General features: G+C 56.8%; 1 protein-coding gene across 1 annotated transcript; it reads left to right on the top strand.

Annotated features, from left to right (window-relative positions):
• The first annotated feature begins 221 nt into the window (after positions 1–221).
• On the top strand, positions 222–13,749 carry WNT10A (Wnt family member 10A). Its single transcript, XM_033230201.1, has 4 exons — positions 222–1,004; positions 2,062–2,324; positions 9,859–10,238; positions 12,610–13,749. Exons 1-4 carry the CDS (start codon positions 892–894, stop codon positions 13,105–13,107), a joined length of 1,254 nt encoding a protein of 417 aa, XP_033086092.1. The 5' UTR covers positions 222–891; the 3' UTR covers positions 13,108–13,749.
• The last annotated feature ends 4,978 nt before the right edge of the window (positions 13,750–18,727 follow it).

The raw sequence follows: 18,727 nt of genomic DNA, 5'->3' as shown, positions 1-18,727 counted from the left end.
CCACACCTGCCTAACACCAGGCAGGCCTGGGGGAAGTCCCTCCTCTGGTCGGGGAGGTGAAACAGAGAGACCGGCCCCTCCCCTCCAGCCCCTGCAGGTGTGTGTGTTGGGGTGGGGTGGGGGCGCTCCCCAGCAACTGCGTCTCAGCCAGGCACACACACCTCGCGGTAACACATATCCCTCACACAACCCAGCGCGCTCCACGCTCAGGCTTCTTCCTGTGCACGCGCGCACAGACCCCAATACCTTTCCCTTTCCTGCCCTCAGCAGGGACGCTCCCACCCCCAGTCCCCAGCGGACGCAGTGGCCTCGGGACTCGTACACGCCTCCACGCCCCGCCGCGTGACGTCACGTGGGGTAGAGCCCTGAGACACTAAATGGTGGGGTGGGGGGAGGAAAGGGAAAGCGGCAGAGCTCCCCGAGCCGGGACAGTCACTTACTCTCCAGGCAGTGGGGCCCGACACAGACAGCGCCGCCCCTGCCAGCCCGCCTCGCACGCCCTCGGAAGCGCAGGCTCCCGGCGCTGCGCTGGAGGGCTCCCTGGCACCCCAGCCTCCCGTCCCCAGCCCGCTGCACCTCCAGGCCCCCCTTACCCTTGAGAGGCACCGGGAGTTGTCGCGGGGGGGCCTCGGGAAATTCCCCGGACCCCTGTGCCAGGAGGTGCCCGGTTCGCCCGCTCTTCACCCCCCGCCCCCCCCGAGGGCGGTGCCCGGGGGTGCTGCCCCATGGAGCGGGGAGGCGGGCGCCGTCTGCTCCGGGAGCCCTGACCCGAGTCGGAGTTGTGTGTCGCAGCCGCCCCGACCCCCCGCCGATCATGCGCCGGCGCCCCTGGCTCTCCAGTCCCACCGGGCTGTGAGCCCCCCACTCCCAGCCCGTCAGGGCCTGCGCGCCATGGGCAGCGCCCACCCTCGCCCCTGGCTGCGGCTCCGACCCCAGCCCCAGCCGCGGCCAGCGCTCTGGGTGCTCCTGTTCTTCCTACTGCTGCTGGCTGCTGCCATGCCCAGGTGAGCCCTCACCTTGTGCTCCGCCCTCTTAGAGAGTTGAGACCCCCAGCCCCACAGGGGCCTCTGATGCTCTTGCTGGGGTAGAGGACCCTGGAAGAAGGGAGGGACAGGGTCATAGGAAAGTGCTAGTGCCCAACCAAAGGCAGTGAGCTCCCTCATAGGAGGGGTTGGACTGGTGACAGGATATGGGCAGTCCAGGGAGACAAGGCAGTGCCCAGGAGCATGATGGCAACTAAGAGGGGAGGTGTGTGTGTGGGGGAGCAAGTGCCAGTCTGGAGTTCCTGCCCTGTTGGGGGAATGCATCCCCACCCCAGGAGTAAGCCCAAGCTGCCTCACTCCTTCCTGCAGCTCAGCCCCAGGTAGCGGCAGGGGTTGGAAGGCTGGAAGAGGGTAGCCCAGGTGGGATCAGTGAGAGACTGCAGCTGCAAGAGCTGTGTGTGTGTGTGTGTGTGTGTGTGTGTGTGGTGTGTGTTTTCAATCGAGCCCAGGATCCCAGCAAACTCTGTTGGTAAACAGCAGTTTCTGTGTGTGCCCATGTGTGCATGTGAGAGCTCATGGGTCAATGTATGTTAAGATGAACACATGTGTAAATAGGAGTGTCTTTGTGTGTGTGTTTGTAACTACGATGAAGTGTGCATGTGTGTAAGTGTGCTGGGGTTGGGTTTGTGTCTACCACAATGTATGCAGAAGTGTGTCTGTGTGAATGTGACTGAAACATATCTGTGGGAGTGGGCTCCTGGGGAACCCTGTGTGTATGGGCATCTATGCCTGGGGATGTGCACAGGAAATACTGTGGCCACAAGCATGGTGGATGTGTGTGCATTTGCACGTTTACCTTTGTGGGTATGCAGCTAGCTGAGTGAGTTGCATTGAGCAGGATGATTGTGAGGAGGTCAAGGAAAGAGGAATGTGGAGGAGTGTACTGATGGGCCCAACCTTCAGAAGCAGAGGTTGGAAGAGGGAGTGATTATGGCCTTTGGGACAGAATGTGTGTTGTTAGATGGGGCTCTCCTGGTCCCCCCAAAACACGTACCCACTCCACCCCACGTGTCTGCAGGTCAGCACCCAATGACATTCTGGACCTCCGCCTCCCCCCGGAGCCTGTGCTCAATGCCAACACAGTGTGCCTAACATTGCCAGGCCTGAGCCGGCGGCAGATGGAGGTGTGTGTGCGTCACCCTGATGTGGCTGCCTCAGCCATACAGGGCATCCAGATCGCTATCCACGAATGCCAACACCAATTCAGGGACCAGCGCTGGAACTGCTCAAGCCTGGAGACTCGCAACAAGATCCCCTATGAAAGTCCCATCTTCAGCAGAGGTAGCTGCCCCTCACCCTAGCCTCTGCCCCTCACCCCTCATCCCTGCCACTGCCTGCCCCATCCAGCATCTCCACCTCAGAATCTATTCCCAGCCATTTCTAACCCACTGCCTCAAGCTGGCATCCTCCCATCCCCACACGCCCATCTGCTGGCCGTGCTGCTTTCCTTCCTCTTTCTGGTCTCAGGCCATGGGGGCAGAGAAATGGGGCAAATGTGTCTCCAGACTGGGCTGTTTAGGCTGAGAGTGGCAGTTTCCATGCCCGAGAACTAGACTCCTGGGTCATCCTGCCCTATCACTGACACTGCATATCTCAAACCCAGGAAATATCTGTACTTGTCGCTTGCCTCTACTTACCCTCTACTTAGAAAACCACATTTAGGATGGGGAGCCCATGAGGAAGAACCCAGAATCAGCATGAGGAGGGGTTGAGGAATTTGTCCAGTTGTGCAGGTGGAGGCAGCCTGGACAGGTAAAAAGTCTGCCCTACTGCAGAAGCTCCTTCCGGCGGGGGACACCACCAGCCTGTGTGTCATCCCTGCTGCCTCTGGAAAACCCTCTCTGAATCAGGGGTGCTGGGTGTGTGTGTGCCTGTGTGTAGTGGCTCCTGCCAGCAGGCCTGATAGTCCTGTCAACTCCTCTTCCCCTCACAGCTCAGAGGAGCCGCAACCCATTCCCTGTCCTCCCTCCCCGACTTCTGGGTGACCCACCCGGACAATACCAGAGTGGCTTGGGCTGGGGATGGCAGGAGGTTTTGTCACTCACTTCTGCCTCACACCCACCTCCTGGCCTGGTATCTCAGGCCTTTACTGAGATCTTTTGGGAAGGATGGGGGCCCTGCCTCTGGGATGGGCCTAGCTGGGTATCTATCTCCCCTCTCAGTGGCTTGTGTGGGACATTGTGGGCACCCCATAGCCCTGGCTCCTTAGGTCTTGTCCAATTTTCAGTGGAGGTGGAGTAGGAGAGGTACACATACACCTTGTAGCCTTGGATCTTGAGGCTTCTTGGGGAGTCAGGCTGTACCTCAAATTCGGAAAACTCAGAAAGCCGAGGCCCTTCCCTTTTCATCAGGACCCCTGCTTGCATCCCCTGGGCCCCCAAGTCAGGGGCCACCCCAGCCTCCACCAGCCGAGCCCCAGGCCGCCCGCCCCGCCCCGCCCCGCCCCCGCGCGCTCCCTCCTCCCTCCCCCGCGCGCCCCGGGCGCTGTTTCTACCCGGCCGAGCCCAGCCCGACGCGTGTGGCGGCATGCAGCCGCGAACTAATCCCCGCGGGCCGCGGCAGACGGCTCCCGGCCCCAGCCGCGCCACTCTCAGAGGGCGCCCCCCGCCCTGCCCCGCGCTCCCGCCCCCTCCTGTCCCTCCAGCCGTCCAGGAGCGGCTGCCCGGGACCCCCGGGTCCTGCCCAGCTCGGGCCGCACTCTCCTCCTGTCCCGCCGCCCGCGCGCCGACACGAAGTGACTGGCCTCGGCACCATTCATGCCCCGGCTGGGCCGGGCGGGCGCTCACCGCCGCCGCGCGCCCGTTCCTACCCTCTGGTTTCTAGGTCGCCTGTGCTCTCCGCAGCCGCGTTTCCCTCCGGGGCCCTCGGGTACCCCATGAGGACTCCGTAGCCCTGGCTTTGGTTTCTGCCCGCTGGGGACCCGGGTAGGCTCGGAGGTTCTAACTTCTGCCGCTTCGGGTGAGGCAAGGCAAGCTCTGCATCCCTCTCCTCGGCCTTGGTGTCCCCTCTGTCCTCCTGTTCCCTCTAGACCCAGTGAACCCAGGTGCCCTGAGAGGCTCGCTGGGTCAGGCCCGCGCGGCCTGCTGGAGGACCTTGGGGTCTTTGAAGCCTGGGGGAGAGTTCAGAGCGGCAGAACAGCGCAGGGCTGGCTGGGTGCCAGGCGCTCCCGGGTTCACCTGCAGTTTAATAAGCGCGAGGTGAGCTGGGGGGACGGGTGGAGGGAGGAGGTTAGGGCTGGAGAGGGACGACTTGCCGGGGCTAGCCAGGGCAGGGAGGCGCTCAGCATGGGGAGGGAGTGGGACAGTGGCTGCCCGGCTCCAGCCGCAGTAGCGGGGCTGGCACTTTCCCTGGGTCCCAGGACACTGGCCTACCTCTGTGGTTTCCGCTCCCCAGCTCCCCATCAACGCCCCTCATTGCTACACCTCACACCTCATTTCTACCTCTTGCTTCTCAGAAGGGACTCTGGGCTTCTGGAAATAAATCTGCCAATCTTCTCCTCCACTGGCCACCACTGCACCCCTGACTCCACCTGCAGGTTCATCCTCCTGGGGGGCAGTTATTTCTCAGTCCATCTTGGCCCATCTTCTGGAGGACTAGCTAAATTGGAATCCCATGAAGACACCCACGGTGTCAACCAGCCCCTGGTCTACTTCCTTCCACCAGGAATCTCCTTTCTTTCCAAGTTACACATTGCCCATTGTGGGTCAGGTGACCTCCGTTTCCTCCAAGTGGAATGTCTGGGTGCTGATCCCTTTTCTGACCCATGTTATCAATGGGTTAGAATCCTCTTAAATGTGGATTCTGCCATGTTTAAACTTCAGACACTGCTTGGGTTGGGGTCCTGGGTCCCTTGGGCCTTCTTTAATGCTGTTACTATCATTGAATTGTCCTGACATCTTCCCTGAGATGAGCTGGGCTGGAGGGATGGAGTTTTGATAGAGGGAGGGGGAAGAGGGCTTGAGCATGTGAAGTGGACAAACCTGGGAAGGCGAGGCATGCAACAGGGCTTTGCCCAGCCAAGCAGAGGGGATGAAGGGGTGCTGGAGCCTAGGCCACGGGAGACAGGGACAGGGGCCTCCGGTAGGAATAGAGAGGGTCAGAAAAAGCTATGGGAGGGCCCCAAGTCCATGCTGGCTGCTTCACCTAGTTCAGGAGCAGCAATGACCTTAGTGCCAATGGCACTGGTAGCCCCAGCTTTTCGTGCTAAGAATCTAGATAGCTGGTTCCTGGGCTGGGTACTGGGCAGAACATCTGGTAGAGGGGAGTGGATCATTGTGAGGAACAGAGAACCCCTGGACAGGAGGGAAATTTGAGGAGGGGGCAGCTGGGAGCTGGGCTCAGCACTGGAGTGAGATGGGAGGAGAGGTCAGGGAGAGGTTTGATGGAGGGAAATGTAGTAGATTCACACAGCAGGCCCTGGGAGCTCCCACACAGTTTAGGTACTGTCTTCCCTAAGGCCCAGACCCATTTGGAACGGATGGAAAGAGGGCATGAGGCCCTAAAGCCATGCTCGCAGCCCAGGGGAAGCCAGCAGCATGGGTTTCCAGGCTCTGCTCTCCATGGCCCTGGCTCATTTTTCTCCCTACCTCCTTTTTACACTTATCCTCTTGGTTTTATGCCTAGGCCTCCAGGGATTGGGGTGGTGCTCAGATGGGGAAACCAAGGCATGGGCACTCATATCCCAGGATCACCTAAGGTTCTATTATTCTAAAGATACCCAATTAATTAGCCAACATATACTAAGCACCTGCTGTGTGGGCACCGCTCTACAGCATTTTATCCGTGCTTTAGGACCCCCAAACAGTCCCCATATTGTAGGTCCTATCATTAGTATCATTTTACAAATGAAGCTAAGAGAAGCTGGGTAACTTGCCATTAGTCACACAGCTTGAAAGCGAGCCATACAGCTAGGAGTCAAATGCAGGCCAGCTGACTTTAAAGTTTGTACCCAATCCCCTTCTAGACTATCTCCCAAGTTGCAAGGCCAACACGAAGTCCCACTGTGTACCCAGAGAGGTGAGCTGGTGCAATGGAAGAGCATGCCAAGAAATGAAACTGACATGCATACGTGCGTGCACACACACATGCACACCAAACACCAAACACCTACTCCTGTTTTTGCATATGTGTAGCTCCATTCAGTGTCACGCCTAAGTGTTCCCACATGCACACTAGTCTCTCTCTCTCTGCCCAGGCACATGAGCAATGCGCAGATTATTTGCATGGAGAGAATGGAGACCAGACCTCTCCCCTTCCCTCCCTCTTTGACTTGAATGGGTAGGGCTCAAGCTTCTCTAACCCCTTCTAGTTTCCATTGGCTCCTGAATCCTCTCTCCTCCACCCTCCCCTGCCCTCCAAACCTCCTCCCCCAGCCCCTTCCCAGCCGTTGGCTGCTGTGGCCTGTAGCAGCAGCTGACTCCACTTAGATGCTGGCAGTCCCTGTCCCAGATCAAAGGCAGGGCGGCTAATTGTGTGTCTTAACGAGCCCCCCTCTCCCTGCTCCGGGCAGCCCAGCTGGCCATGGCCCCACCCGCTCCCCCTCCAGCTGGCCAGATGGCACAGTGCCTGTGTCTGCCCCAGACAGTTGGGGCCAGAACCGAAACTGGGGCCCTGAACAGGAGCTGGGGGCAGACCCAGTGGGCTGGACTTCTATGAGGCCTGGATACTTGCAGCAGTGGGTGGCCACACAGGCCCTACCTTGTCACCTCTGCACGTGGCTATGACAGCTGTCAGAGGCCACAGGGTGGTGTAGGGAAGGTGTCTTTAGCTGCACAGGGTAGGGGTGTTCTCTGCAGCGGTGGGGTACATTTCTCCATATTTCCCCAGGCTTACCCTTAAATGTGACAGGGCCTAGAAGATGGTGGTCGGCCCTGCACACCTCCCTGGACCAACCTCATCCTCTTTCCTGGTGCCATGCACAGACAAGGTGATAGGAACTAGAAACTGAGCTACCTGGGTTTCTTTCTCAGCAGCAGGACTCCCATGGAGTCACATGTCCTACAATAGAAAGATGCCAGACCTGGGAGCTGGGAGAGCTGGGTCTGGATGCAGCTCCATAGCCCCTATGACCTGTGTTTTCTCCTTTTGCATAATGTGTGTGTGTTTGGTAGTGGTGGCAATGTCTGTGTGGAGGTGATTTCTGAGGCCTGGGCTGCCTCTGGAGCCCTGACTATTGCCATGTGTCCTAGGAGCAGGCTGATGACTCCCCAGCAATAAGAGAAGTGCTCGGAGTTCCACAGATAAAAGGCAAGGGATAAATGCAGGGTGTGCTTCCCAGGAGCTTGGTTCCATCCTCCCTCTCCTTAAGTTCCACTTCCCCAGGGCAGTTTCTACTCCTCTGCATCTCCTGCTAATTCCCAGTATCCCCATAGAAGGTTCCAGCCCCATCCCCAACCCCTCTTCTCTGCTCATAGCTGAATTCCTTATGGAAAAATGTACTGAGATGCCATAAGCCGGAAAGAGAGAGAGACAGTCTGCTTCACAGGCATCTGGTGGTCCAAGTGACCTGTTCTAAAATGGGTCATGAGCTGCTGGGCTTTGTCCCTGATCAGTGTGAAACAAAAAACAATGACCCAAAAAATGCAGCAGGATTGAGTGAGGTCAGATAGGAGGAAGAACTTCTCAGTAATAGCTAATGTTGGAGTAATACTTCCTCAATTAGTAAGGCACTATTCTAAGCACTTTAAATTTACCAATTCATTTAATTCTTGGAACAACAATGAGGCAGATAATAGCCCTATTTTACAGATAAGGAAACTGAGGCACAAGGAGGTTAAGTCACTTGGCCAAGGTCACATAGCTATTAGCAGCTAGTAAGTGGAAGAGCCAAGATTTGAAGCAAACTGGTTCGGGAATCAGTTCTTAACTACTAAACAGCTTGTTCTATTTCTTTCTGTTTTTTGTTTTGTTTTTCTGTTTGTTTTTGTTTGTTTGTGTTTTTGGCAGGAAGGGGAGGACAGGGCTCTGTGATGCAGCAGGTGAGGATTAAGGTGGATTGGCCTAGGCCTCTGGCTTCTCTTGCTGCCTGCCCTCTCTCTGGTGTGCGGAGGCTGGTCGGAGACTTGTACCAGAACTTGTTCCTAGCTAGTCCATTCTCAGATGCAGAATAAGCAAAAGATAGCCTGCATGTCTGATAATGTGACCCTCCTTTGCAAGTAGGCCTCCCCCTGCCACAGGTCCAGGTGTTCCCAGAGAAAGGCTCAGGCTGGAGCACCAAGAAGGAAGGCATTGTGGACAAGCCAGTGGGCAGGCCGGCCCAACTGCAGCCCCCAAGAGTGGCTTGGTCAGGGAGAGTCTGTGCCTCCTGAACATCTAGTGGAAAGTATCTGCCTCAGCTTGCCCTTCCTTCTCCATGTTCAACACTGCTACATGCCAGACCCCATGTAGGACCCTGGGCTTCCCTCTAGCATCCCTCCAACAGCCTCTTCAGCTGACCTGGATGGATCACAGGCAAGGTGGCTGGGTAGCGCCCATTTCTGAGTGGCTTTCAGGGATGTCCTGTGGACAAGGAAGGGGAAGCTCTGGTGACCCATTTCTTTGCCTCTGGAGTCTGGTCATTAGGGAAGGTCCTATGCTGTGCCTAAGATGCGCATGCACCCATCAGGCTATCTTGGGGCAGGGAGCATTAGGAGTTGACCGTCTCTTTACTTACTTACCCTGCTGCCCATTGACATCTCCTAAGGCCTGGAATTTCATCATCGACAATTTATTCTTTTTTTCCCCCAAATTGTGTACATCTTATTTTATGAAATATCATTTTATTTATTTATTTAAATAGGTTTTTGGGGAACAGGTTGTGTTTGGTTACATGGATAAGTTATTTAGTGGTGATTTCTGAGATTTTGGTGCACCCATCACCCGAGCAGTGTACACTGTACCTAATGTGTAGTCTTTGATCTCTCACCTCACACCCACCCTTTCCCTGAGTGCCCGAAGTCCATTATGTCATTCTTATGCCTTTGCATCCTCATAGCTTAGTTTCCACTTATAAGTGAGAACATACGACATTTGGTTTTCCATTCCTGAGTTACTTCACTTAGAATAATAGTCTCAAATTCCATCCAGGTTGCTGTGAATGCCATTGTTTTGTTCCTTTTTATGGCTGAGGAGTATTCTGTGACATACGTATACCACAATTTCTTTATCCACTTGTTGGTTGATGGGCATTTGGGCTGGTACCATTTTTTTGCAATTACAAATTGTGCTGCTATAAACACGCATGTGCAAGTATCTTTTTCATATAATGACTTCTTTTCCTCTGGGTAGATACCCAGTAGTGGGATTGCTGGATCAAATGGTAGTTCTACTTTTAGTTCTTTGAGGAATCTCCACACTGTTTTCCATAGTGGTTGTACTAGTTTACATTCCCACCAGCAACATCACTGGCAATGAATTCTTTAGGTTAAACATTGCCCTCATTCTGTGGGCTTATTTTAAAATTGCAGATACCACCGTGAAAGGTAATAGATTAAGTCCCTGATTGTAAAAAGAATGTGTTTAGCAGATACTTTCTGCCCTACAGTAGAGATGTAGACACACAAATTCTGAGTTTACTAAAGGTGATGTTAAAGAACAGGAGAAGGGCCTACAAAAAGCAGAGGGCTATTGGGAAGCCTCCCTCCCACCCCACCGGGTTCTGTGTGCAGAAGAACTGGCTTCTGGCGTGATTTCTGCCCTTCTTTGACTCTGTGTCCTTGCGCCAGACTCTTCTACATACTGGGCTTCAGTTTCTCCTTGGGATGATGAGAAGTGTGGGCTGGAGAATGGGGTGTGGAGGCCCCTCCAGAGTCCATGTGTTCTGGGTCTTTAACCACAGGTTTCCGAGAGAGCGCTTTTGCCTACGCCATCGCGGCAGCTGGTGTTGTACACGCCGTGTCCAATGCATGTGCCCTGGGCAAACTAAAGGCCTGTGGCTGCGACGCGTCCCGGCGAGGGGACGAGGAGGCCTTCCGTAGGAAGCTGCACCGCCTACAACTGGACGCACTGCAGCGTGGTAAGGGCCTGAGCCATGGGGTCCCGGAACACCCAGCCCTGCCCACAGCCAGCCCAGGCCTGCAGGACTCCTGGGAGTGGGGCGGCTGCAGCCCCGACATGGGCTTCGGGGAGCGCTTCTCTAAGGACTTTCTGGACTCCCGGGAACCTCACAGAGACATCCACGCAAGAATGAGGCTTCACAACAACCGAGTTGGGAGGCAGGTGAGAGCCCCACACCCCGGTCTGCTTCAAATCCCTTTGCCTAGGGCCTACCCCTTGCCCAGGCCTATCTCTCCTCTGAGGACCACATTGCTCCCACACGTCACACCTTGGCAATCTTCTCATTGACCCTGTCTAACTCATTCAACAAGCACGCACTGAGTATGCCCTATGCACCAGGCACTGGACTAGGCCTGGGGATACAAGGCTGAAACAAGCCCTGTTGCCCTGGATCAGCATACCACCTGCTGAGCAACCTGCTCCTCCTACTTCCTCGGGAGATCACCCAGGAGAAAGGACAGGGGTGCAGTCAAGACTGCAGGAGTCTAGGCCTGGCACTGCCATCTGACTCCTCCCCTATGGAGTGAGAAGGTTGAACTAGATCATCCCTAAGGTTCCCCACAATGCTAATGTTCCATGATCCGGTGATCTCTCCCAGCCTTTCTGTGCAGTCTAGAATGAGGGATTCCTGCAAAGTAAGGGGTGTAAGTGAAGTTCCTAGGGGCCACTGGGGAACTGTGTTATGGTGCCTTCCTCCTTTATCCTCTGTCCTCAAATGCTCCTACTACCTCAAAGGTCATTCATTAAAAATAAATACATACACACATACATAAAAAAGCAGAAGAAAGGAAAGGGGTAATAGGTTGCATTTATTGATTGCTTACTATGTGTTAGGCACTGTCTTGAGCACTTTCCTACATATTAACCTATTTAATCCTTACCACTACCTATGAGGTGGGCACTGTTATTAACCTTATGTTGAGATATGGAAACCGAGGCACGGATTGACCAAGAAGCTTACCCAAAATGATGCAACTAGTGAGAAGGTGGTCCAGGCAGGATTCATCCCCAGGAGGTTGACCTCTGAGCCTGTGCTCTTCTGTTCTACAGCATTGAATCTGCACTCTGATGCCCTGTTGGCTCTCATGGTAGCTCAGCACTGTCCTTTCCTGAACATTCCACTTCCATCATCCCTTCTCTTGACTGCCCAGCCTGTTGAGGCCTTTTTCCTGGCTTCCTCTCACTCTGGCTGGCACCTTCTCCATCTCACTTTCCTTTCTCTTGGCTTCTTAGCCCATGATGGGTCATCTTCTTGCACAAAGCCTCCAAGCTGATTCACCAATTCCCATCCTCACTTAGAGGTGGGGTAAACTGAGGCACACTTACCCTTGGGTCATGTCCAGCTCCCAACCAGCCTGCCTTGTACAGCTCTTTTCCCAAGCTTCACCGCCATCCCAGCCCATACCAACGGTGCCTCCTCCTCGTTAAACTGGTTAATTAATGGCTGCTGCCCGTGGGAAGCAGATGTTCTGGAGCTGTTGGCCTGGGGAGGCATTGGGCTGGTTCCCACGTGGTGCTGACAGCACAGGCTGCGCATGTACCCTGCAAAGCCCTTTCAGACCTCGAGGGGAAGGCATCCTCTCTTATGGCCCTACTGCCCAAGTTTAAGGGGCTCTGGATCATTGCTGTCTCTGTCTCAGGGTGTATTTTCGGAGTAGACTGAGGGAAAGGAGGGGATGTGGCCAACTTCTTATGGGGTTTCTGGTGAAAATGTCAAAGGGTTCTTAGTGAGGAGACTCTAGAGCAGGTTGTGAGCTGGGTTGGGGGTGGCTAGGTTTCATTCCCCTAACCACCTCCCATGGAGGCCTGAGGGCTTCTCCACTTTCACTGGGCTGTAGAGCCTGGCTCTCTCTGGTTCCTTTCTATATTCAGGTAGAGCTTTGGCCCCTGGTGGCACTGACTTTTCCTAGGAGGAACCATGGGTCTCAGCATAGTGCAGAATGAGTCCCAGGCAGCATAATCGGGGGGCAGTCTCCCCAGCACTTGTCCCCCTCCTTTGGCTCTCTACAAAGAGATGTAGGGGGAGCGGGAGGGGGAAGCACTGAGAGGGGGACCAAGGCTTTCTCAAACTCACTGAACACCGACCCCCACCCCCCAACCCCAACACACACACACACACACACACAACCTGGAGCGAGATACAGCAGGGCCAGCACCCTCCTGCTCCTGGCCCCAACCCCAGGGGTGGCAGGAGAGGGAATTTCCCTGCCGATTTGGGATCCCCCTTCAGGAAGCAAGAGCCTCCAGCCCCAAGGGCCCCCTGCAGCTGCTGGAAAGGCGGGCAGGAGAGGAGGGGAGCCGGAAGGTGGGAATTCCCCCGGGGCCTGGCCTGGTGGGAGGTGGGTAGGAGAGGCAGAGGCAGAAGAGCAGGTACAGAAGTTTTTCTGACTGCCTGGTCGTGGGACCCTCGCTCGGGGCCTCAGCGTTTGCCTCTGTATAATGGGAATGGGTTTCAGAAGGCCAGACTCAGCGCTGGGAGGAGGGCAGTAGGGCTGGGAGCCGATGTCACCCCTCACAGTGCCTCCCTCCGCAGGCAGTGATGGAGAACATGCGGCGGAAGTGCAAGTGCCACGGCACGTCAGGCAGCTGCCAGCTCAAGACGTGCTGGCAGGTGACGCCCGAGTTCCGCACCGTGGGGGCGCTGCTGCGCAGCCGCTTCCACCGCGCCACGCTCATCCGGCCGCACAACCGCAACGGCGGCCAGCTGGAGCCGGGCCCAGCGGGGGCACCCTCGCCGGCTCCCGGAGCTCCCGGGCCTCGCCGCCGGGCCAGCCCCGCCGACCTGGTCTACTTCGAAAAGTCGCCCGACTTCTGCGAGCGCGAGCCGCGCCTGGACTCGGCGGGCACCGTGGGCCGCCTGTGCAACAAGAGCAGCGCGGGCTCGGATGGCTGCGGCAGCATGTGTTGCGGCCGCGGCCACAACATCCTGCGCCAGACGCGCAGCGAGCGCTGCCACTGCCGCTTCCACTGGTGCTGCTTCGTGGTCTGCGAAGAGTGCCGCATCACCGAGTGGGTCAGCGTCTGCAAGTGAGCGGCCCGGGGTCCCCTGGGCCCTGAACGAGGTCCCCTCCTGGAGCCTGGCCCTCTGAGGCTTACGGCCTTGGCAACCAGCATCGCCTTGGCTCTTGGGAGAGGAGATTGGACCACATGATCTTACAGGAACCTCTCAGCTCTGAGGTCTGTGATCGCCGGACAGTCCAGGCCTGTCTGAACCCCACCACTCACTTCTGTGGGCTCTAGGACTTACTGGGTTCTTCCTGCCTCCCCCAAGCCCAGACAGTTCAGTTGGGCTGGGGTTTGCCCCATACCCTAAAACAAGCATCAGCCAGGCAATCTCTCAGTCTGTCTCCATCCTTTCACCCCTTCCCTGGAGATGGGAGGTGGGGAATGAATGGAAGCTGATGGGCAGAGAGAGGAGGATTAAAAAAAAGAAATAGACATAACTGAGCTGAAGTAATTCCATAAAGGGCCCAGACACCCTCCCCCACCATTCCCCTCATCATTCATTTAACAAATATTTATTTTGCACTCTCTTTGCGGCACTCTGGGGGGCGTGGGGGTGGCAATGTGAGGCACTGGGGCCACAGATGTAAGTGAGACACAGCACTTGTCCTCTTGGAGGTTACATTCTTGCTGAGGGGAGGCATGGGCAATAAACAAGTAAATAGACAAAGTCATTTCAGACAATGCTGTGTGCAGGCTGCTGAGCTGCTGGGTGTAGGGGGATTTGTGGGGAGTGGGGCTCCTCAGACAAAGCCACTGGTTTTTCAGGGAAGGCCTCTCTGAGCGGTGGTACCCATGCTGGGACCTGCACCATAAGCCATGCAAAGAGTATGGGTAAGGGCATTCCAGGCAGAGGCCATGTGAAGGCAGACAATGTGAGCTGAGAAAGATCTCTGCCTGCTGGAGGAACAGCAGAGGGGCCATTGTGATTGCAGTGAAGAAATCAAGGGACAGACTACAGGAGAAGTATTCAGAGGGTGGGCAAAAGTCACATCGTGTGTCTTTCTAAGCCAAGGTAAGGAGTTGGGATTTTATTAAAGAGGAATGGGAACCCTGAGATTCTTAAGCAGGGGACTGTCATGGTCCAAGTCTCATGTGGATCGCTGATGGGGAACAGGCTGAAGGGGGATGAGGTGACAGCTGGTAAGCCAGTGAGGAATAACAACTATCTTCTAAATCAGAGATGGGGCTTGGACTGGTTGGAAGCGGTGGGGATGTTGAGAAGGGCTCTGGTGCCAGAGCTCTAACCGCCCACCTTGTGCCTGAGCCCTCTGCCACAAGCCAGGACGAGTGGCCGTGCCCAGCAGCAACTGTCTGCAGAGACAGGAGGCACTCAGAGGAGTAATCCTGGGCAAGACCCAGCTCAGCCCAGCCCAGCGCCCCGGGGAGCAGGTGGGGCCAGGAGGCGCGGCTGGGAAAAGGGTGGCGGAGGAGGGCCCGGAGACTCACTGTCTGGATTCTGGTCTCTCTGAGTCCAGGCAGGGTATATAAGTAAGGTACAGGGGGCACATTCTTCCTGGGCCTCTTGTGCTCCCAGATCCCCATACCAGTGTGCTCCTTAGCAGGTCAGCAATCCCTCCCCACCCTCATGTCCCCATGAAGACACTGTTGAGCACTTTGGGTCCAGTGTTGCACTCTCCTTGGTTCTCGGATCTGATGTTTTTCTGGAACAGACCCTCAAGGAGGAGGGCAGTAGAGAGGGGAGTGAGGTCAGGATCTCAGGGAAAGAACACTTCACCTACTGCATCCAGGCCTCATGCTGCTCACACTTGGGGATCCTGCTGGCTGCCTCAATTTACCCTAGAATAGCACCCCTCTTGATGAACCAGGAAAGGACGAAGACTTGTTCCTTTCCCCAGTGACCAGCCTGCACAAATTCTCCATATTTTCCACCCCTCATCCATGTCTCCTTACCCCTGGGTAGGAGTGAGAAGGAAAGGGGGGCCTCTTAGTGATACACCCCAGTAGGCCCACCAGCTGGGAGATTTGCCCCCATGAGCTTGCCTCTCATCTCCTTCCCCTTCAAATGCCAGCAGCTCGCAGGCATGCCTGTGGTAGTGGGGCCTTCCAAATGCTCAGCTCTGCTGCTTCTCTGGAGGACAGGGTTTCTTTCCCCATCCCCCAAAAGACAGCCCCACAAGCGGGCGGGTGAGAGTCCCCCAGGAGGAGGGGTAGGCAGGAGCAACCAGACACACCTGCCTCATTCCTTTCCTCTTGATCACCTAGGAGAGCTGTGGGGGCTGGGTTTTCCACCCCCTTCCTCCCTCCCATCCCAGAGAGGAGGAGAGAAGAGGTGGGATAAATGGAGGCCTGGGGTTGAGGGGGTGCTGCCATGCCCAGCAGTGTCCACTGCAACATTAGTCCTGGCCTAACCCTCCTCTGCCTTCGAGGCTTAAGGAGGACTGAGCTGGGGGAGGGGAGACTGAAGATGAGAGGTAGAGGATCAGGACTGGGATAAGGTAGGAGCAGCCATGCTGCAGAGCATGTGTTCAGTGCAGAGAGAGGGGTGGGTAGTTGGGTGGGGCAGGAGGCTGGACCCGTAGTTGTAGGGAGGGGACATGTTTTAATGACATAAGTCAAGGTGATCTGATATGTGTTAGCCTAATTTGTGAAGCCCAGAAGCTGACGAGTTCTGGGACCAAAGCTGATGCCCACAGTTGAAAAGGGGTGTCTAGGACTTGATAAGGGACCTAAATTAGGAAAATGTGGAGGTGATGGAGGGTAGGAAAACGGGGCCCAAACGGCACTGAGCTTATGCGTACTGGATGAAGGGTGTGGCAGGGATCAATAAACTGATGGGAAATAGGGGAAATGGGCTGGAATAAAGTGGGAGGGTGCAGTTTAGAAGGGAGGAAGAACTTGCCAACAGCCTGGGAAGGATCGGGGGTGAGATTTGGAAATGAGGACAGAAGGTGGGTAGAGATCATTCAGAGAAGGAGAGGACATCCCCTGCCACCAACACCTTTCACCTGATGGGCGCTAGGTTACCTCCTTGCAGGAGGAAAAAGGAGGAGGAAAGGAAATAACAGAATGAGGGTGGTGGACAGATTAGAAGGTAGTGATGGGGTTAAGGGTCAGGGAAAGGCAGCCAGGCTGGGATGAGATCAGAACGCAGGCATCCTGCTTTGCAGTCACCCAAGGTCCAGGGTAGAGGCACTCAAAGGTAGACTTGTAGTTGTAGGAGAGCCCCGGCGGGTGAGAAGCAAGTTCAGGGTCATCCCGGAGCTCCCTCTACTTCCCCCAAATTAATGTGCCCCCAGCTAGCCCCCGGCAGGGGGCCTTCCACGTTGGAGTGTGGCCAGGCTCTAGTCACAGCCACCTTCTCTCCTCCTCCCCCCACTTCTCATGTGGTTGCCGGCAGCTGCCTGCGGTCGCCCCAGCCCCTGCGCTCAAGGCACGGGGACTTTCCAACAGGGGAAAAAATGACTTAATGAGAGTGGGAGCTGGGAGCGGGAGGGACAGGTCCCTGTAATCACCGTTCGGCTGTGGGGCCTGCGCTCCTCCGGGCCCTTCCCCGGCTTCCTGCTGCCAGCGCCTCCCTCGGGCTCTGGTGGGGGAGGAGGACAAGCTGGCGACTGGGGTATCCCTTTTCAGGTGCCAGGCTCTCAGGGGCCCCAGATGCCTTTGCTCCCTAGGCTTGCGGTGTATGGAAGCTGGGACACCCCATGATTCTTCTCTGGACCTTGTCCTGGAAGTTAGGGTTGGCGCGGAGGAGGTCTCTCCCTGGAGCCGTTAACCCCTGCTAGTGGGTTGGGGGGTATAGGATCGTGAGGAAGCCCTTTGCCACTTCGCGGCTGCGCACTTTGGAATGCCCCCGGTTACTGTGGTAACCAGGGCAGCCGAGGTGTGTCCTCGGGGCTGGGAGGCGCCCGCCCCCCCCTCTTTTCTCGCCGCCCGCGGGGCCAGGCCGGGCTGCTGCGGTGCGCGGGGGTGGGGGTGTGCCGTTGCCATGGCAAGGGTGCGCAAGGAGGGCACATTCTTCCCCAGGGTGGGAGCGCCCTGGGGATACAAGAAGGGGGGTAACCGGGGCAGCAGAAAGGGGAGGGGGTCAGAATGAGGGAGGAGTCTCGGACTAGACTAACCAGGGCTTCTGGGGTTTGGGTGGGGAGTTTGGAATCTGCCCCCACCAACCCCGCAGCTCTCCCAAGGTATCCCGCTCCTCCGCCTTTCACCCTCGCTGGGGTTCAACCTTCCCCCAACTCACGAAACCCCAGTTTCCGGGGAAGGGATCCCCGGCTACCTACCCAAAGGCCTTTGGCTTCCTCCAAAGCCGGGCCTGCGGAGCTAAGGGGCCCGCTCCCTTCCCCCCAGTGGAGTTGCAGCCCAGACTGCCGGCCAAAGCCCTGCAATTAAGCCCCTCGCCCGCCCCTGCGCCAGGCCGGGTCTGCGCTGCCAATTACAGCAGCACGCAGCAGCTGATTACCCCTGCCGGAGCTGGGGAGCGGCCAGGGGTGGGGACAGCGGGCAGGTCAAGGGGGCGGGGTCCCTGGGGTTGTCCCTGGCCCCGGGGTCCTTCACTGGAGCTTCCGACTCTAGCCCAGCTTCTCCGCCCCAGACAATATGGGGAGAAGGGGTCTGTTCAGTACTACATCCCGCTGTGCCTCAGTTTCTCACTCCTCCAATGCACACCGCACCCAGAGCAGAAAGAGCTCAGAGATGGTCTGTGTGGATGTTAGAACATCTGGAGTCAAGGGCTGGGCTCTCCATAAGTTCAAGCCTTAAAGTCCAGCTCTCTTTCCCGCTGCAGACTGCCGCGTGGGTCTCTCCAGGCCCTGCGCCCCGCCCTGTGGACTCCTCTGGGTTATGCTGAGCCAGCCCAGGGCCGCGGGTAGCCCAGACTGCACTTTGGTGGGAATCAGAAAACGTCCCCCCTGGGTGGGAGGCGCCCCTCTTCTGCCCTACAGGAGAAGGCAGTCCAGGAGTCTGCAGAGCAGCGGCAGTTGGAGTGCTCTGCCACCACCCTTGCCCCCTGCCGTCCCTTCTTCGCCCCTCCCTCCTCCGCCTGCGGGTCTGCAGGGGCTCGGGTAGGGCTTCGCGCCTCCCGCGGTCCAGCTGCCTACATCTGGCCAGCAGCTGGGAGCCGCCCACCGCGAACTGCTGAGGACACAGCGCCCTCTGTTGGTAAGAGGCGGCGGCGCACCAGCTTTCAGGCCTTGGGGGGCGTAGCCCCAGTTTATTGGGTGGGTCTCAACTCAGCCGCTGCCCTCTGACTTTGGGAATCAACCTTCCTCCGCCTCGCGCGGCGCCCAAATCCGACTTCACGGGCCCATTGCTCTCCGCCGGTCGCGGCCTTGCTGGCCCTCTTTCCTCCGTCCCTGTGTGCTTAAAACCCGGCTCAGCTACCTAGCTAGCTGTCCACCAACCTCCCATTTTCGACTTGTCTCGGCTTCGTCCGCAGGTTCTGCGGCACTATCTCTCCGCACCCAACGTAAAAGTCCTTAAATAGGAACATGATTACATAAGTCACCGTCCATTTGCTCAATGGAATTCCTTGCCGCGTCCTTAAAAATGAGGCGTTTGAAGTATATTTAGTTCCTGAGACCGTGTTTGCTCTAAAGGGATGGGGGGTGGAGGAGAAGACGCAAGATACAAAATAGCACAGGGCAGCGTCCCTCTTTAACTGCAAAAAATTATAGATGCGATTTGCA

Source organism: Trachypithecus francoisi, unplaced genomic scaffold (genome assembly GCF_009764315.1).
Source record: "Trachypithecus francoisi isolate TF-2019V2 unplaced genomic scaffold, Tfra_2.0 Lachesis_group13, whole genome shotgun sequence".
In the NCBI taxonomy this organism is placed as follows: Eukaryota; Metazoa; Chordata; class Mammalia; order Primates; family Cercopithecidae; genus Trachypithecus; species Trachypithecus francoisi.
Note: the sequence above shows the minus strand (reverse complement) of the source record. Positions and strands in the feature narration are given on the sequence as shown.